Source organism: Durio zibethinus, chromosome 20 (assembly GCF_047325235.1).
Source record: "Durio zibethinus cultivar Kanyao isolate XHJ-2024 chromosome 20, ASM4732523v1, whole genome shotgun sequence".
NCBI classification, from domain to species: domain Eukaryota; kingdom Viridiplantae; phylum Streptophyta; class Magnoliopsida; order Malvales; family Malvaceae; genus Durio; species Durio zibethinus.
In genome coordinates this window covers 7,568,555-7,582,747 of record NC_143181.1, presented here as the reverse complement: position 1 = coordinate 7,582,747, position 14,193 = coordinate 7,568,555, and the positions used below count along the sequence as shown (strand labels likewise).

General features: G+C 26.7%; 1 protein-coding gene across 2 annotated transcripts; it reads right to left on the bottom strand.

The window, feature by feature from the left end:
- Nucleotides 1-2,363: 2,363 nt before the first annotated feature.
- On the bottom strand, nt 2,364-7,293 carry TLP5 (tubby like protein 5). 2 transcript variants are annotated; one of them, XM_022917657.2, is made up of 5 exons: nt 7,054-7,293; nt 5,902-6,341; nt 5,480-5,567; nt 3,584-3,716; nt 2,364-3,373 (listed from the first exon to the last, which is right to left on the bottom strand). In XM_022917657.2, the coding sequence occupies exons 2-5, from the start codon at nt 6,247-6,249 to the stop codon at nt 2,668-2,670; spliced, it is 1,275 nt and encodes a 424-aa protein (XP_022773392.2). In that variant the 5' UTR covers nt 6,250-6,341; nt 7,054-7,293; the 3' UTR covers nt 2,364-2,667. The 2 variants fall into 2 exon arrangements, with proteins under 2 accessions (XP_022773392.2, XP_022773394.2); XM_022917659.2 differs by lacking the exon at nt 7,054-7,293 and adding an exon at nt 6,524-6,953.
- Nucleotides 7,294-14,193: the final 6,900 nt, after the last annotated feature.

The window sequence follows — 14,193 nt, the reverse complement described above, 5'->3', positions numbered from 1 at the left end:
TTGATGATAAAATATAAAAATTTTAATTTTAATAATTAAAATTCAATCCTAACGACATCAAATATTAAAAATAATGCCATTGAAATTCAAAGTTATCGTCCTTACAAAAAGATTTCAACACAAATAATAAGAACGTAGTTCATAAGTTAGCATCAATACATTAATCTGGCTGTCAAAGCGAGGATAACAACGGCTGTAAGCTTTGGTGGATAAGCTGAGCTCGTCGTGAGTGGTGAAGCTGGGCCAACATGTCTGAGGAAGTTTGAGGCCTTGCAGTTGTTTTGTCATAAGGAATATCCAGCATCTGTATAGAATTTCGTAACGGACAGTTGCTGCCAACGGGTTTCAGTTAAAAGGCTCAGACAAAGAATAGGTGGACAGCAACACATAGAATTTGCCGTAAAAAAGGCCCCTCAAGTGGGAATAGCTTTCCTGCCTATGACCGGCCGTATGGACCCAAGACAAGCTTGAATACGACATGCAACGTACCTTAAAAGTCGGACTATTTTATATTTTTTATAGAAATTAAAATTAGATCTGCACTACGAAATAATTTTTTATTTTTAAATTATATTTTAAATATGAAAAAAAATAAAATTTTTATGTTAAATTTTAATGGATGATAATATATAAATAAATATAAGTTTATTTATTTTTTATATAATTTATAATTTAATTATAGATAAATATAATTTTTTGTTAAATTAAAATATTAAATAATATTTTTATTAATATAATATATATATATTAAATAAATAATAAAATATATTTTTTATATACCTCGAAGAGATTAAAACAAAACATCTCAAATCGATACCCACTTGTCCAAATTATTTTAAAAGGCAAATTTAACACAATCTTTATTTTAAAAAAATTGTATCAATATATTAAATCGTAACAAATTAAAACTTATATGATATAAATTATTTTTCATCTTTATATTTGTTGATTTTTTATTTGCAAAATTTATCTAATAAATAAATTTTTTTTAAAAAAATAGCAAAAAAAAGCCAAATGAAATGGCTTATAAATTTTTTAAATTAAAGAATTAAATAATATTTTTAAATATATAAATATAAAACTAAATAAATAATAAAATATTTTGAATATATATATACCATGATGGAAGGGTAACACTTAAAACCATATTCTACCTTAGCTTAGTATAAAAAAATACTCAATCAAATTATCTCAAATTAAAAAATAATATCAATTGAATCAAAATTTATTGAATATAAATTATTTTATTATTTTTATTTTAATTAATTTTTTTATTATAAAATTTATCTAATAAAAAACAAAAATAAAATTTTTTTTTGAAAAAAATGTGGAAAAGGATTCTCTTAATTACTTAAAAATCAATGAATATTTTTATTACTTTATCCAAAAGTGATAAATGCAGTTACAATTAAATTATGATTAATATTTGTTCAAACTATTTCTATATTTTTAATTAATTTTTATGTTTAATTTAAAATCATTAAATTCAATCATTAATTTAATTGAAAGTACATTATTTACCTTTGGATAATGTTGTGGAAATTTACATTTATTTTTAAGTAGTGAAAATCAAAAAAATCCTTTCCCCAAAAGGTAACCCAAAAAAAAAAAAAAAAACAGCTTTAAAAACTAAAAAAAAGAGAGAGAGAGAGAGAGAGAGAGAGAGAGAGAAATATCGTGCGGACACTATGAACCCAAACACCTTAAATTCATTTTCAACTTGACTTTATTTTAAAACTCGATTTAATCTCAAATTTTTTTATAAAAAATGCATTTATGTTTAGATTAGTTTGAATAAAAAATAATTGAATTGGATTGTTTCATTATCCCTATCTACCTTCATTGATTTTTTTTCTTTTATAAAATTTATTTAATAAAAAATTAATTAAAATAATTAAAATAAACACAAAAATAATTATAAAAAAAATTTTGAAAGAAAGGAAAGGTGCCACGAGAACACTTCTTTTTCCATTTTCTACAAAATTAAGTATTAAATAACAAACATAAAATTTATTATCAAATTGACATTATTGAAATTAAGATTTTAAGATTGCAAATTCGAAAAAATTTATGAACATCCTTTCCAATCAAATGAATATAAAAATAAAAACTTTAAAATTGAGATTCAAAAATTTTTATGAATATAATATCTTCTTCAACTAAATAAATAAAAATAAAAATTTAAAGATAAATTAAAAATTACAAAAAAAAACAAATATATAATACATTAATAATACATCTGAATCGTTTATTATGAGAATAAAAGATGTAGCTGCTTAGAACCAGGTTGGCAAGTTCATAATTGGAACGAAACGCGAATATAATAAAGACCGAGCTCCAAAGAGAGACGGAACGCAGTGAACTTCCATATTTCAACTCTAATTTTCAGGTAGTATGATTAGAACATCAAAGATTGAACTGAAGACATACAATGAAACCGTTTATAAAGCAATCAAGCAATCTACCACAACGGAGAAAATAGGAAAAAAAAAAAAAAAAGGCAAAAACTAAGAATCCTGAGGCGCACAAATGTACTGTGCTTGCCAGTCTCTGGATATTTGTTGTACATAGACAGCATACAAGCACCCCATCCTATAAAGGCTGGAAAGCAAAGAGACCCAATATCCCAGCTACAAGTTCCATTTGCTTAACATGTCACTTTTTCATCTATTCACATGCCAATTTGGTGTCAAAGCTGCTCAGGCAGATGGCAAAAGCCTGAAATGCAGAGAGAGGATATCTGTAATCCATGGTAAACATGTCCTTGCCAACTTTACCAAACTGGAGAATAATCTTATCATGGTCAGAGTGGGCTGGCTGTGATGGTGTTGGGGTGCCAGCTGCTGCCAGATTAGCTGCAATCAGCTGAAAATTCTTGACAGATGCCACAGTCACCCTACCTCTAAAGTTCAGGCACCAACACTGTAACTGCTCATGCCATCGTGGTGGTTTATTCCGGAGAATCAAAGGTCTCTCCTTTCTCTCATCCTCTTCATAGCAGATTCCAACAATGTCCGAGAATCTGGCACTGCTAAACTCAGATGAATTGTCAATTGACTTTGAGAAAGAGATGCTCCGAAATGAGTCTTCAAGGGATCGAGGTAAAAGCTCTGGCTGACCAGGGACAACGCCACCTGGTTCAAGGGCTGAGGCAGGAATTGAGTGCATAGTGCAATGCATCCTACGAGGCCCCCTAGTACCCAGCACATTCAGCTCATATGAAACCTGAGCAATGTTGTAGCTACCAGTAGGAACCTTTGGAGAGACTTTTTTGGAATAGAACCTTCGGCTCCGGCCAGGCGGTGAAAGCTGAGCATTGTTGTACAGGGGTTGTGTGTCATAAATTATGAATTTGGTACCAAGAAAATTTGACCTGTAGATGAAAACTGCACTTTAAGGTGTTCCTAAAAGTCATATATTTGCTACAAACAAAGTAGAGGGCATCTCCAGGAGAATGTTAACTATTGCCTTCCTCAAAATTGTCAAGCATTTAACATACATAAAAGATGCATTAGCAATCTCTGCATTCAAAGCCAGATAAAATAAAAAATAGCAACATCAATAAAGGTACCAGAAATCCTACCTAAGTTTTCCAATGTACTTGCTGCTAGATCTCGATATGTTATCCGCATCCATAGAGATTACATACTCTGTGCAAGTAGTTCTACGAGTTCGTTTTGCGGAAAGAAGAAACTTCCCATTTTCAACAAGCAATGCTGCAAAATATAACAAAGACTAAAGTTACATAACAAATACAGTGGCAAATAGAAAACAAAAAGTTACATACCCATAGGCATGAGGTCAGAACAGTATGTCAGACAACTAACAGCATGATAATGTGCTAGCTATAGCTAGTTAGAATTAAGGTGACAAAATACGAGAAATAATTCGCCTCCTAGCAAGGGAAGTAAAAAACATACTACCAAAAATTATTATCCCGGGCCACCATGAAGCAGACATGACTGACAAGCCTTGTTTAAATTGCATGGAGACACAGGCATTAAAATTCAACTCATTTCAGCAAATAAGGACATTAGAACCCAACCCAATGTATACAATGTTAAGACACCCTGACATTGTTTGCCCTTAGGTAGAGTAAATACGTAGAATGACCTTATTTTATATGTAAGAACATCAAGGGTATTTTGGGTTTTTCACACATGTAATTTGGTTGCCCTATTTATGCTTACATTTAGAGGGCCACCAATTTAAGGTGTTATCACACTTGGGAATCTCTCTTTCTTCATGGTGAAAAATCTGCAACAGCTGCAAGTGGATGTAGCTCTCACGTTGAAAATGAACCACTATAAATCTCGTTTATTCCAATTTTTCTTCGTAGTTGTTTATTATCACTTTCTGAAAATAGGGTTTCAATCCTAACATACATGGCTTATTAAAAATTTAAAGTAAACAACTTGCTATAAACTTCAAACTTGAACATAACAACAGATTCTATTTGTGCAACACAGCTCAGCCACAAATCATATAGCATGCCAACAGAAAATCTACTCAAACCCTGATGCCATTTATACTTGGAATCAAACTACTTGCAAAAAGAAATCATGCATTTACCAAAAGAAATAACTGGAGGTGTAGCAACCGAGTATACAAAGGAATTCCATCACATTCATGTTCAATAGATGAACTCAAATGTGTGAATAATCAGTTTTTCCACCAGGCTCTCAACTTTTGAATCAAATGACTCTAAATTTGATAAAAATACATCAGGACCATTAGAATCAGAAGTAGCCATTTACTGTCTAGAATTGTCAAATTATTTAAAAACTAACTAGACTGGAGGAGTCATCAAGACAATCAAATTGAAGCAGATTTACAAGGTTATACATAGCCAAAACACATGCAAGCCTACAGCTAGAGAAAGAATTTCCAGCCTGCTAAAACAAATAGTTTATTGCACTTTACATTCATCTTCATTAGAAGGCATCTTCAGAGGGAACAAGAGGGAGAATGATTGCAAGTCAAAGAATTACTACCGCACGTATGGGATGCTTTTCACAGCCATATTAGCATCTTCATAAACAAGAGAATTTGAAATTTAAAATAACAAATAAACATTATTAACCACACTACTAGATATTGTACACCACGATGTGGGTGACAAAAAATAAGTCGATAAATAAATTAGATTTAAAAAAAAAAAACATATGGTTCTCTCAGATGCGTGGCTAGATTTTTTAAAAAGTGAATGATATAAATACCTTTAATTACATTTTATTATTGTAACTTTAATTTAATTTTTAAGTAAAATTACCAATTGAGTTGGTGTTAGGTTAGCTGGTGAGACCAGCTTGGTTAGCCACTTTAATATTACTATAGTTACTTGTAACCAAAGAAAAATTAGTGGTAAAAATTAATTAGTTCTATTGCTCAAGGCCACTGAGGAAACATATAAAACACCAGAGGAAGGTAGGCCATGACTAAGCCAACAAATTTTAAAGGACGGGAAAGAGTAGTTTACCAGGACTAAGGCAAAGGAAAAGGTGATAAGTTAATTTAGACTTGTCTCTCTTAATGAAGCATTGAATGGTTCCATCCCTCGGCCCAGGCTGTAATTGATTAACAAAAGAAAACTTTGTCAGTCACCACTTCTATAATAGAAAATTCAACTCTAGAAGTTAAAACACATATGTATAAACACATTTATATCAAAATAAAATGGTTTCGCCACCAAGAAGCTTAACAAAAACATTATTAATCAGTTCACAATTAATTATCTGACAAATATATCTTGTTAGCGAGAAAGAAGAGCATAAAGAATTTAGAGAACTAGGAGCTTAGCTCAGCCACCACCTTTAAGAGGTAACATTCAGCAGGTTTGGGTGCCGGTTCAAATCGGGCTTGAAATTAAAAAAAAAAAAAAAAAGAATTCAGAGAACTAACCTGCTTCAGAGAAACTGGAAAGGTGATTTTTCCAGAGAACTCAGGACATCTAACAATTTCTTTGCACATTTCCCTCCAAGACCTACATACTGCAGCACAAGCAACAACATGCTTACGAGCAGGCCACGTACTCTCACTTGCTTCCAATCTCTTGATCACATCACGCAACAGCTCAGGAGGGAGGCCTGCCCAGCGGCTATTCTGGATAGCCACAGGCTGATCATGCAACTCAAGCACTGAGCCATGAGATTTTCCCCTATGATGACCAGGCAACCTCACCTCAAAACTACGCCTAGATAAGCTGCCGAAAGCATCCCTCACATCATTAACTATACTTCGGAACGACATTTACTCCCACTACTCCTAAAATCCTCCAAAATGGTTGCATAAATTATAATTATGATTTGCTAAAACGGGGATTTCAGACACATATGCACCAACTGCAAAATCAAAGCAAACACAGCTTAAATTATAAAAACTCGAAACTGACAAAACTTAATATATAGAAGACAGTAAGAAAAGAGAAAACATGAGATAGAAGGAAAAGCCCAAAGCAAGAAAAGAAGATTCTCATAAAAGAAAAGGCTCAATCAAAATGGACCAAAAAAAGCAACTAAAATACCAGACTTTTAGCAGAAACCATCTTTGCCGGGGATTTAAAACCCTAATCTCACAAAAAAAAAAAAAAAAAAACCCAAAATCTTCTTCCTGTACGGACTTTAACCTACGCAGTGTTCAACCATTATTTTTTTCATCTTTGAACTATGAGGATGGAAAGGTAAGAGCTTTTGTAGAAAATATTTTCCAAAAATTTAAGAAATAAAAAACTTGAATTTAATTATTTATCCTCCAAATTAAACAGAAAATCACGAAAATTTTAGAAAATTCAGAAATGAATGTAGTGTTTTTTTAGCACCGAGAAGAAAACTATTGAAGAAAAAAAAAAGGAATCATTAAAATCTTTGGAAGCGAAAAAATACGAACGACATCAGATTTTGAAAGTTTTCGAAGAAGAATACACCGAAAGGACTTCAAAAACTTGGATAAAAAAAGCAAGAAGTGCTTTTCTCCAAGTAGTACTTATAGTCTTTTTTCTCGATAAACAAACAGTAAAGGAAAGACGAGGAGGAATCGCGAGCAAGCATAGCTCACCATTGTTGTTGTTTGTTCTTCTCTCCACTGTGTCAGACGCGCTTTCGCTCGACCTCCTTCGTTTTCTCTCTGTAGAGAAGCAAAACTACGGACTCCAAATCCTTATTAAATCTAGTTCACGAAACTCCTAATATTTTATTAAATCTAGTTCACGAAGCCAGACTTTTTAACTCAGTGAGTACGGGGCCTGGGAGGTTATTGATTTAAGAAAGTTTTTGTACGTAATTTTATTTTATTGGTAGAAGGTTTAAAGATAAATCATAAATTTAAGAAAAATTTAAAAAAGCTGGTTCCAATTTTTATGAAATTCTTCATTTAATTTAATTTGTCCGATTTTTTTAATTTTGTTTATTAAATTTCACTGTGAGAGTTAATGAAATGGAAAAAGATTCTCTTTATTAGTTAGAAAGTATAAAAAGCTTTTATTAATTTATTTAATGGTTACTTTATTTATAATTAAATTTTAATAATTTTAAATTAATATAAAATAAATAAAAATAAAATTTATTTAAATAAATATCAATCATTATTGATCTTTAAATGGGGCAATCAAACTTCTATTTTTTTTAACAAAAATGAAGACATACTTTCCTGATGAAATACTAACCAGGAACTTTCTTACGAAAGTACCATTTTGTCCTTGAGAGTTGACCTTTCCGGTTGTGTAACTGCCATTTTACCTGACCAAACAAAACAGAAAACGACGCGTTTTTGCTACTAATCTAATGGTCCCCCAGGCCTCAGCCTAATTACAATTTTATACCAAAAAAAAAAAAGGCATAGTAATAACGAAGCAGTAAAACCATGGTCCCAGCAATGCATCCAGCGGCGCTCTCTGATTTTACTCGAGAAATGCGTAGAAAGATCCATCAACTCTATGGCTATGGCCTACTTCAATTTTCAAGTCAAGCAGGCTTTAATTTTTACTAAACTTTTACTTTAAATTTCTCAATTCAAATCTAAATTGTTGTCTCTTTGTTTATATTTATTTTTTATATAAATAATTTTTAAATTATAAAAAAATATTAAATATAATACTAAATTTTAAAAAAAATTTTTATATTTAAAAGTTCTTTTTTATAATAACTATAAATGTATTAAGTATTGTGACATTAATATTAATGTAACTAGTTTCAAATGATTATTCAGGATAAATGAATAATCTTTTAATTATTATATTTATTAATAAATTTATATTTTAAATATTATATTAAAAATTTTTAAAATTTAAGTATTATATTAAATATTTTATTATAATGAAATAGCATTTATAACATTTAAATAGAGTTATAAATAAATTGAATATTAACAAACAAACGTATTTTTGTGGTTTATTCGTTTATTTGTAAAAGTGTTTAGACTCGATAGGTGTTCAACAAAAAATTGTTCTGTTCGTGCAAGTTTAATTTGTTTATATAACAGGATGTTTGTTTGGGTTTAATTCAATTAAGTTAAATAAACTAATTCGTGAACATTATACGAATGTAATCAAAATATATATAAATGAATATGTTCATAAATAATAAACAAACTATAACAAAATAAATTTAAACAAATAAACCCTAAATAAATATAAACGAACTCATACGAATATAAAAGAAACTTAAAAGAAGATTAGGATGAAGGATAAAATTATAATTTTGTTATTATTATAAATAAATAGTAAATAAATAATAAATAAATGAGTTTTAAACAAACTTTAAACGATTTTGTTTACGAATATAAATAAATCAAGCATACATCTATTTGTGTTCAATTCGTTTAATAAATAAACATAAAAATACTATTTAAAATCGTTTGTTAAGTTTAATAAATGAATAAAAATTGAATATGTTCATGAATAATATACAAATCATAATCAAATAAATTTAAACGAACAAACCTTAAATAAATATAAACGAATCCAAAATCAATATAAACTAATCTTAAAATAAGATTAAGATAAATGATAAAAATGTAATTTTATTATGATTATAAAAGAATAACAAACTAATAATAAATAAATGAATTTTAAACGAGCTTTAAATAATTTTATTCACGAATGTAAACAACTAAACAAATCTTTATTTATGTTCAGTTCGCTTGATAAATGAGCATAAAAATATTGTTCATGATTGTTTGTTAAGGTAAATTAATGAACAGAAACTGAATATGTTCAAAAACCGAATATATTCATGAACAATAAATAAATCATAACAAAATAAATTTAAACAAATAAATTTTAAACAAATATAAACGAATCTAAATAAATATAGACGAATCTTAAAACAAGATTAAGATAAATGATAAAAATGTAATTTTGTTATTATTATTATAAAAAAAGCAAACAAACAATAAACAAATAAGTTTTAAATAAATTTTAAATAATTTTATTCACGAATATGAGGGAACCAAATAGTTTTTTATTCGTGTTCGGTTTGTTTAATAAATAAATATAAAAATATTGTTCAAAATTATTTATTAAATTTAATAAACAAATATAAATAAACAAAAACTAAACATATTTATGAATGATTCATCAAAAACTCTGTTCATTTACACCTCTACCTTTAAATTATAATAAAAATATTCATAAACTTTTTTTTAATCATTAAAAATTTAAGGAACTCATGTTCATAATTCTTTTTGTAATTCTTTTTATTGACATTTTAAGGTTATGAATTCGAATAAGTTCATGCACACAATTTTTTTTTTCATTAGAATAAATATATAGGATAAAGAGATTAGGGCAAGTATATCAAAAAATTAAAAAATAATAATTATATCATTTTTATTTTTTTCCCATTCTAATATTTCAAATATATATGTTACCTGTCAAATGCAATATCCTTATTGTGCAAGTTGCTTCACTCTCACTTAAGTAATGCATGGTATTTATGTAGTCCGATTTAAAATTCTCCTAAGATGAACACTTTTATATTTTGTAATACCCTTTTATAAACTTATTCTTTTTGTGTCAAGAAAAATATATATATTTCTAAAAAAAAGAAATTAATTACTGAGTTGGTTAATCTCAAATTTTTTGAAGCTTAGTCAAAGTTGTAGGTGGAGATTAGATGTTGAGAAGATCTGGCTTTCAGAAAATTTTATGAAATCTAGCTTTTCTTGACTTTTGATTTTTGTGTGCTTCATGAAGGTGAAAGGATCCCAATGAACCTCCTGGATTTTAATGTGAACACAATTCCTTGGTTTTATAAAGTAAGAGAGATATCACACATTGAAATTTTGAGATTTATAAAATGAAAGAGAAACCTAGTCTTATATAGCTCCAAGTTAATAGATTTTTGTTTTTTTTACAGGAGAACCAATAGCTATAACATAATTTTCTTCGAGTGCCTGCATAAAGAAAAAAAAAAAAAAGAAACAAAGCATGTATATATATATATATATACATAGAGAGAGAGAGAGAGAGGGGGTAATATTTATCAGTCAATACCAAAAATTGTAGGCGGCCAAAGTCCAACTATATTGCAAAGTAGTGCAATAAGTAATTTAGGAAAAAGCAAAAACATTTGCCAAGTCGTGGGTTAAAGGATAGGAATAAATTAAGGTTTTCGTTTGTTTTGTGAAAAATAATTTTGAAAAAATATTTATATTTTTTGAATTAAAATAATTTTTTTATTATTTGAATAAGTTAATGAAAAATATATTTTGTTATTTGATTGTTTTTTGAAAAATATGTTTTTTTTCAAATAGTATTAATATGATTATTAAAATATTAAAAATTATTTATTATTAAAGTATATTGAAATATTTATTATTAAAATTATTAATATTAAAAAATAATTATATGTTAATAATTATATTTAACATTAAAATATTATGTTAACATAAAAATACTTAAAATAAAAATATTTATTATTCTTTTATATTATTTGTTATTATATTATAATATTATTTATTAATAATATTTATTAATATATTTATATTAATAGTGTTATTATTTATTGATAATATATTATTTATTAATATATTTTTATAATATTAATTAATTAATATAATATTAATTATTAATATAATATTATTTATTTATTAAAATTATACTCAAAAGTATTGATAAATAATTCTACTTATAGATAATTTTTTTTTGAAAAACATCTTCTCCTTTTCAAATCTGTAATATAATTTTTTGAAAAATGATCTTATATTCTGTTAATCAGTCTATTTTTAGCCAAATAAATGCTTAAAAGTGCAAAAATCATTTTTTGGAAGTCATTTTTCACAAAACAAATGAAGCCTAAGTTAGAAAAAGGTAAACTAGTTGACTTTAATTAAACAAAAAAACAAAGAATTAAAACATAATGCAACTAATTGTATTAAAATTTTATTAAGAGTATGATATGATTATGAATATTGTTAAGACAAGGGGAACCTAATTATCGTCTTGACATTAATTTCTTTTATTCAAAGTCATTACATTGATTGTTTATTATAAATTTAGTATGTTTTCTACATTTTATATTTCTTTGGTTTATTTATTATCATTTTTATAGTAAATTTAGGGCTCTTGATAAGGGTATTTCAAAGTCTTAAGGACAACATGATTTTTTTTTTTTACAAGAAATTATTCAACAAGTCAAAAGGGCATTATTGACTATTTGGTTAAGTTAAAATGGCAAGTTGACTTGATTTATCGAAGCATATCTCAGTCTAACTCATGAGGTAGTCCATTTAACACCTATATGACCAAGTTGATACATTGTCTAGATATTAGGAGTCAACAAATCATATTAGGTCGGATCGAGTCACATCGCCCTAAAACTCATCACCTCAAGTATAGTTTGTTGAACTTGACCAAATCCTTCCTTAGGTTTAAATGCCTCATCACATTCTCTAAGTAATTTATCCATTCATTCCTCTGATTTTTTTTATTTTCCTATTTGTTCTCTCACACTTTTTTTTTGTCATTGACTAAAGTATCGAAACACAAACGCCAAAGATAACTCTGCTTTTAATTGGCTTATGCCTTAAGATTTCAGGTTTCTATCCTCCAGTCCAGATTTAGCACAAATAATTTTAATTCTAACAACTCGTATCCAAGTATTAGATTATTGAAAGTAGTAACTAGTGAAGAAGGTTCAAGAAATGAAATCAATAAGTTCAATGGTACATATAAGATTTTGATCTAGCATTTTTTTTCTTCAAGATTTTCAAAATTAAATTGATATAGATTTTTCCTTGATTTTTAAGTTTCCACGCTTTCCATTTTTTTAAACAAAATCTTGAATTTGATTCTTTAAATTATTTAACTTTTTTTACTTTTTTTTATTTTTTTATTTTTTCCATTTGTATTTTATTTCATTTTCTCTGACTTTATTTAGAATAATAGAAACAAAAAATGATTTTTTAAAAATGTAAATTATTATTTATGTTCTCCTTAACTAAATACTTTTGTCATCAATCACTAATGCTCTATTTGGATAATTATTAATAAAGGAAAAGAAAGGAAAGGAAATGAAAGTTTTTCAAAAGAAAGGAAATGGTATATGTATTTCTTATTTGGATAGTTAAAATTAATAAAGAAAAAAAAAGAAATGAATTCTAACAACTATTATTTAGATAAATAAAAAAAAGAAATAATTTATTATAATATTATTTTTCAATTAAAACTTTTTTTTATAATGTAACATATAATATACATATATATATATGTATCTTTATGCTACATAGCTTATATAAATAAATCTTTCTAAACAAAATTGAACATGTTTACTACGGTATGTATTAGCTAGTTATTGATTTATTCTTAATTTTGTATTTAATTCAACTTTTTTAATTTATTTTGACAATAATTTGATTTGTTTTGTTGTTAAGACTTGAAAAATCATAAAATATTTATAACCTGTGATGTTATATAAAATGCTCATTAAAGAAAATTATTTTTGTAAAAATTATCAGTTATATAATCAAATTTAAGTCATAATAAAAATATGAATATAATAGTCTTTTTATAAAAATAAAATTTTTTTAACTTTCATTTCTTTAGCTTTTCCTCTAATTAAAGTATTAAAAAAGTGAGGATTACAAGGGAAACCAAAGATTATTAGGTTTTCATTTTTTTTCCTTTCCTTTAAATTAAAAATTTATCTAAATAAAAGAATTGGTTTTTCTATTTTCATTACTTTCTTTTATTTTCCTTTCCTTTCATTCTCATCCCCTTAATCGAAACATAGTGTAAGACTTTACTTGGTAGGAAGAAAGAAATGAAGCAATAATGAAAAACTTATTAATTTAATAGTTAAAATTCATAACCACTTTCCTATTTTGTAGTTTAATCGTTAGATTAATAAGTTTTTTCATTCTCACTTTTTTCATCTTTATTACCAAGCAAAACCTTGGTGAGGAAAAAAATAATGCATAAAATAAATATCATGCCTTAAAAGCTTGGGATGGACATTTGCATGATGAGTTTAATATATATATATATATATATATATATATATATAGAGAGAGAGAGAGAGAGAGAAAGAGAGAGAGAGAGATAGAGAGAAAAAGAGAGAGAAATTGTTTACTCAAATGATTATGAGCTGAAGCGAATCGTCTTTTAAATTTAAACTTAAGGATAGCCCCCAAAGTTTTTAAAACCCTTATATATATAAATTAGCCTATGTTAGATTAGAATTATTAATTTATTAATATATTTGTTAGTTTTATAATCTAATTTTGCATTGGAATTTAAAAAGGATTAATATCATATTGTTATTCTATATTTATGCTACGTAGCTTATATAAATAAATCTTTCTAAACAAAATTGAACATGTTTACTACGGTATGTATTAGCTAGTTATTGATTTATTCTTAATTTTGTATTTAATTCAACTTTTTTAATTTATTTTGACAATAATTTGATTTGTTTTGTTGTTAAGACTTGAAAAATCATAAAATATTTATAACCTGTGATGTTATATAAAATGCTCATTAAAGAAAATTATTTTTGTAGGAATTATAAGTTATATAATCAAATTGAATGTCATAATAAAAATATGAATATAATAGTCTTTTATAAAAATAAAATTTTTTTAACTTTCATTTCTTTAGCTTTTCCTCTAATTAAAATATTAGAAAAGTGAGGATTACAAGAAAAATCAAAGGTTATTGGGTTTTCACTTTTTTTTCTTTCCTTTAAATTAAAAATTTAT

Bases quoted from the DNA above. Each gene is read 5' to 3' on its own strand.
- TLP5 (XM_022917657.2), bottom strand. From the start codon at position 6,249: ATGTCGTTCCGAAGTATAGTTAATGATGTGAGGGATGCTTTCGGCAGC. The intron at 3,717-5,479 runs GTAAACTACTCT...TATATTTTGCAG, and splicing joins TTTCCTTTGCCTTAGTCCTG to CATTGCTTGTTGAAAATGGG. The intron at 3,374-3,583 runs GTAGGATTTCTG...TTTCATCTACAG, and splicing joins AAGTACATTGGAAAACTTAG to GTCAAATTTTCTTGGTACCA.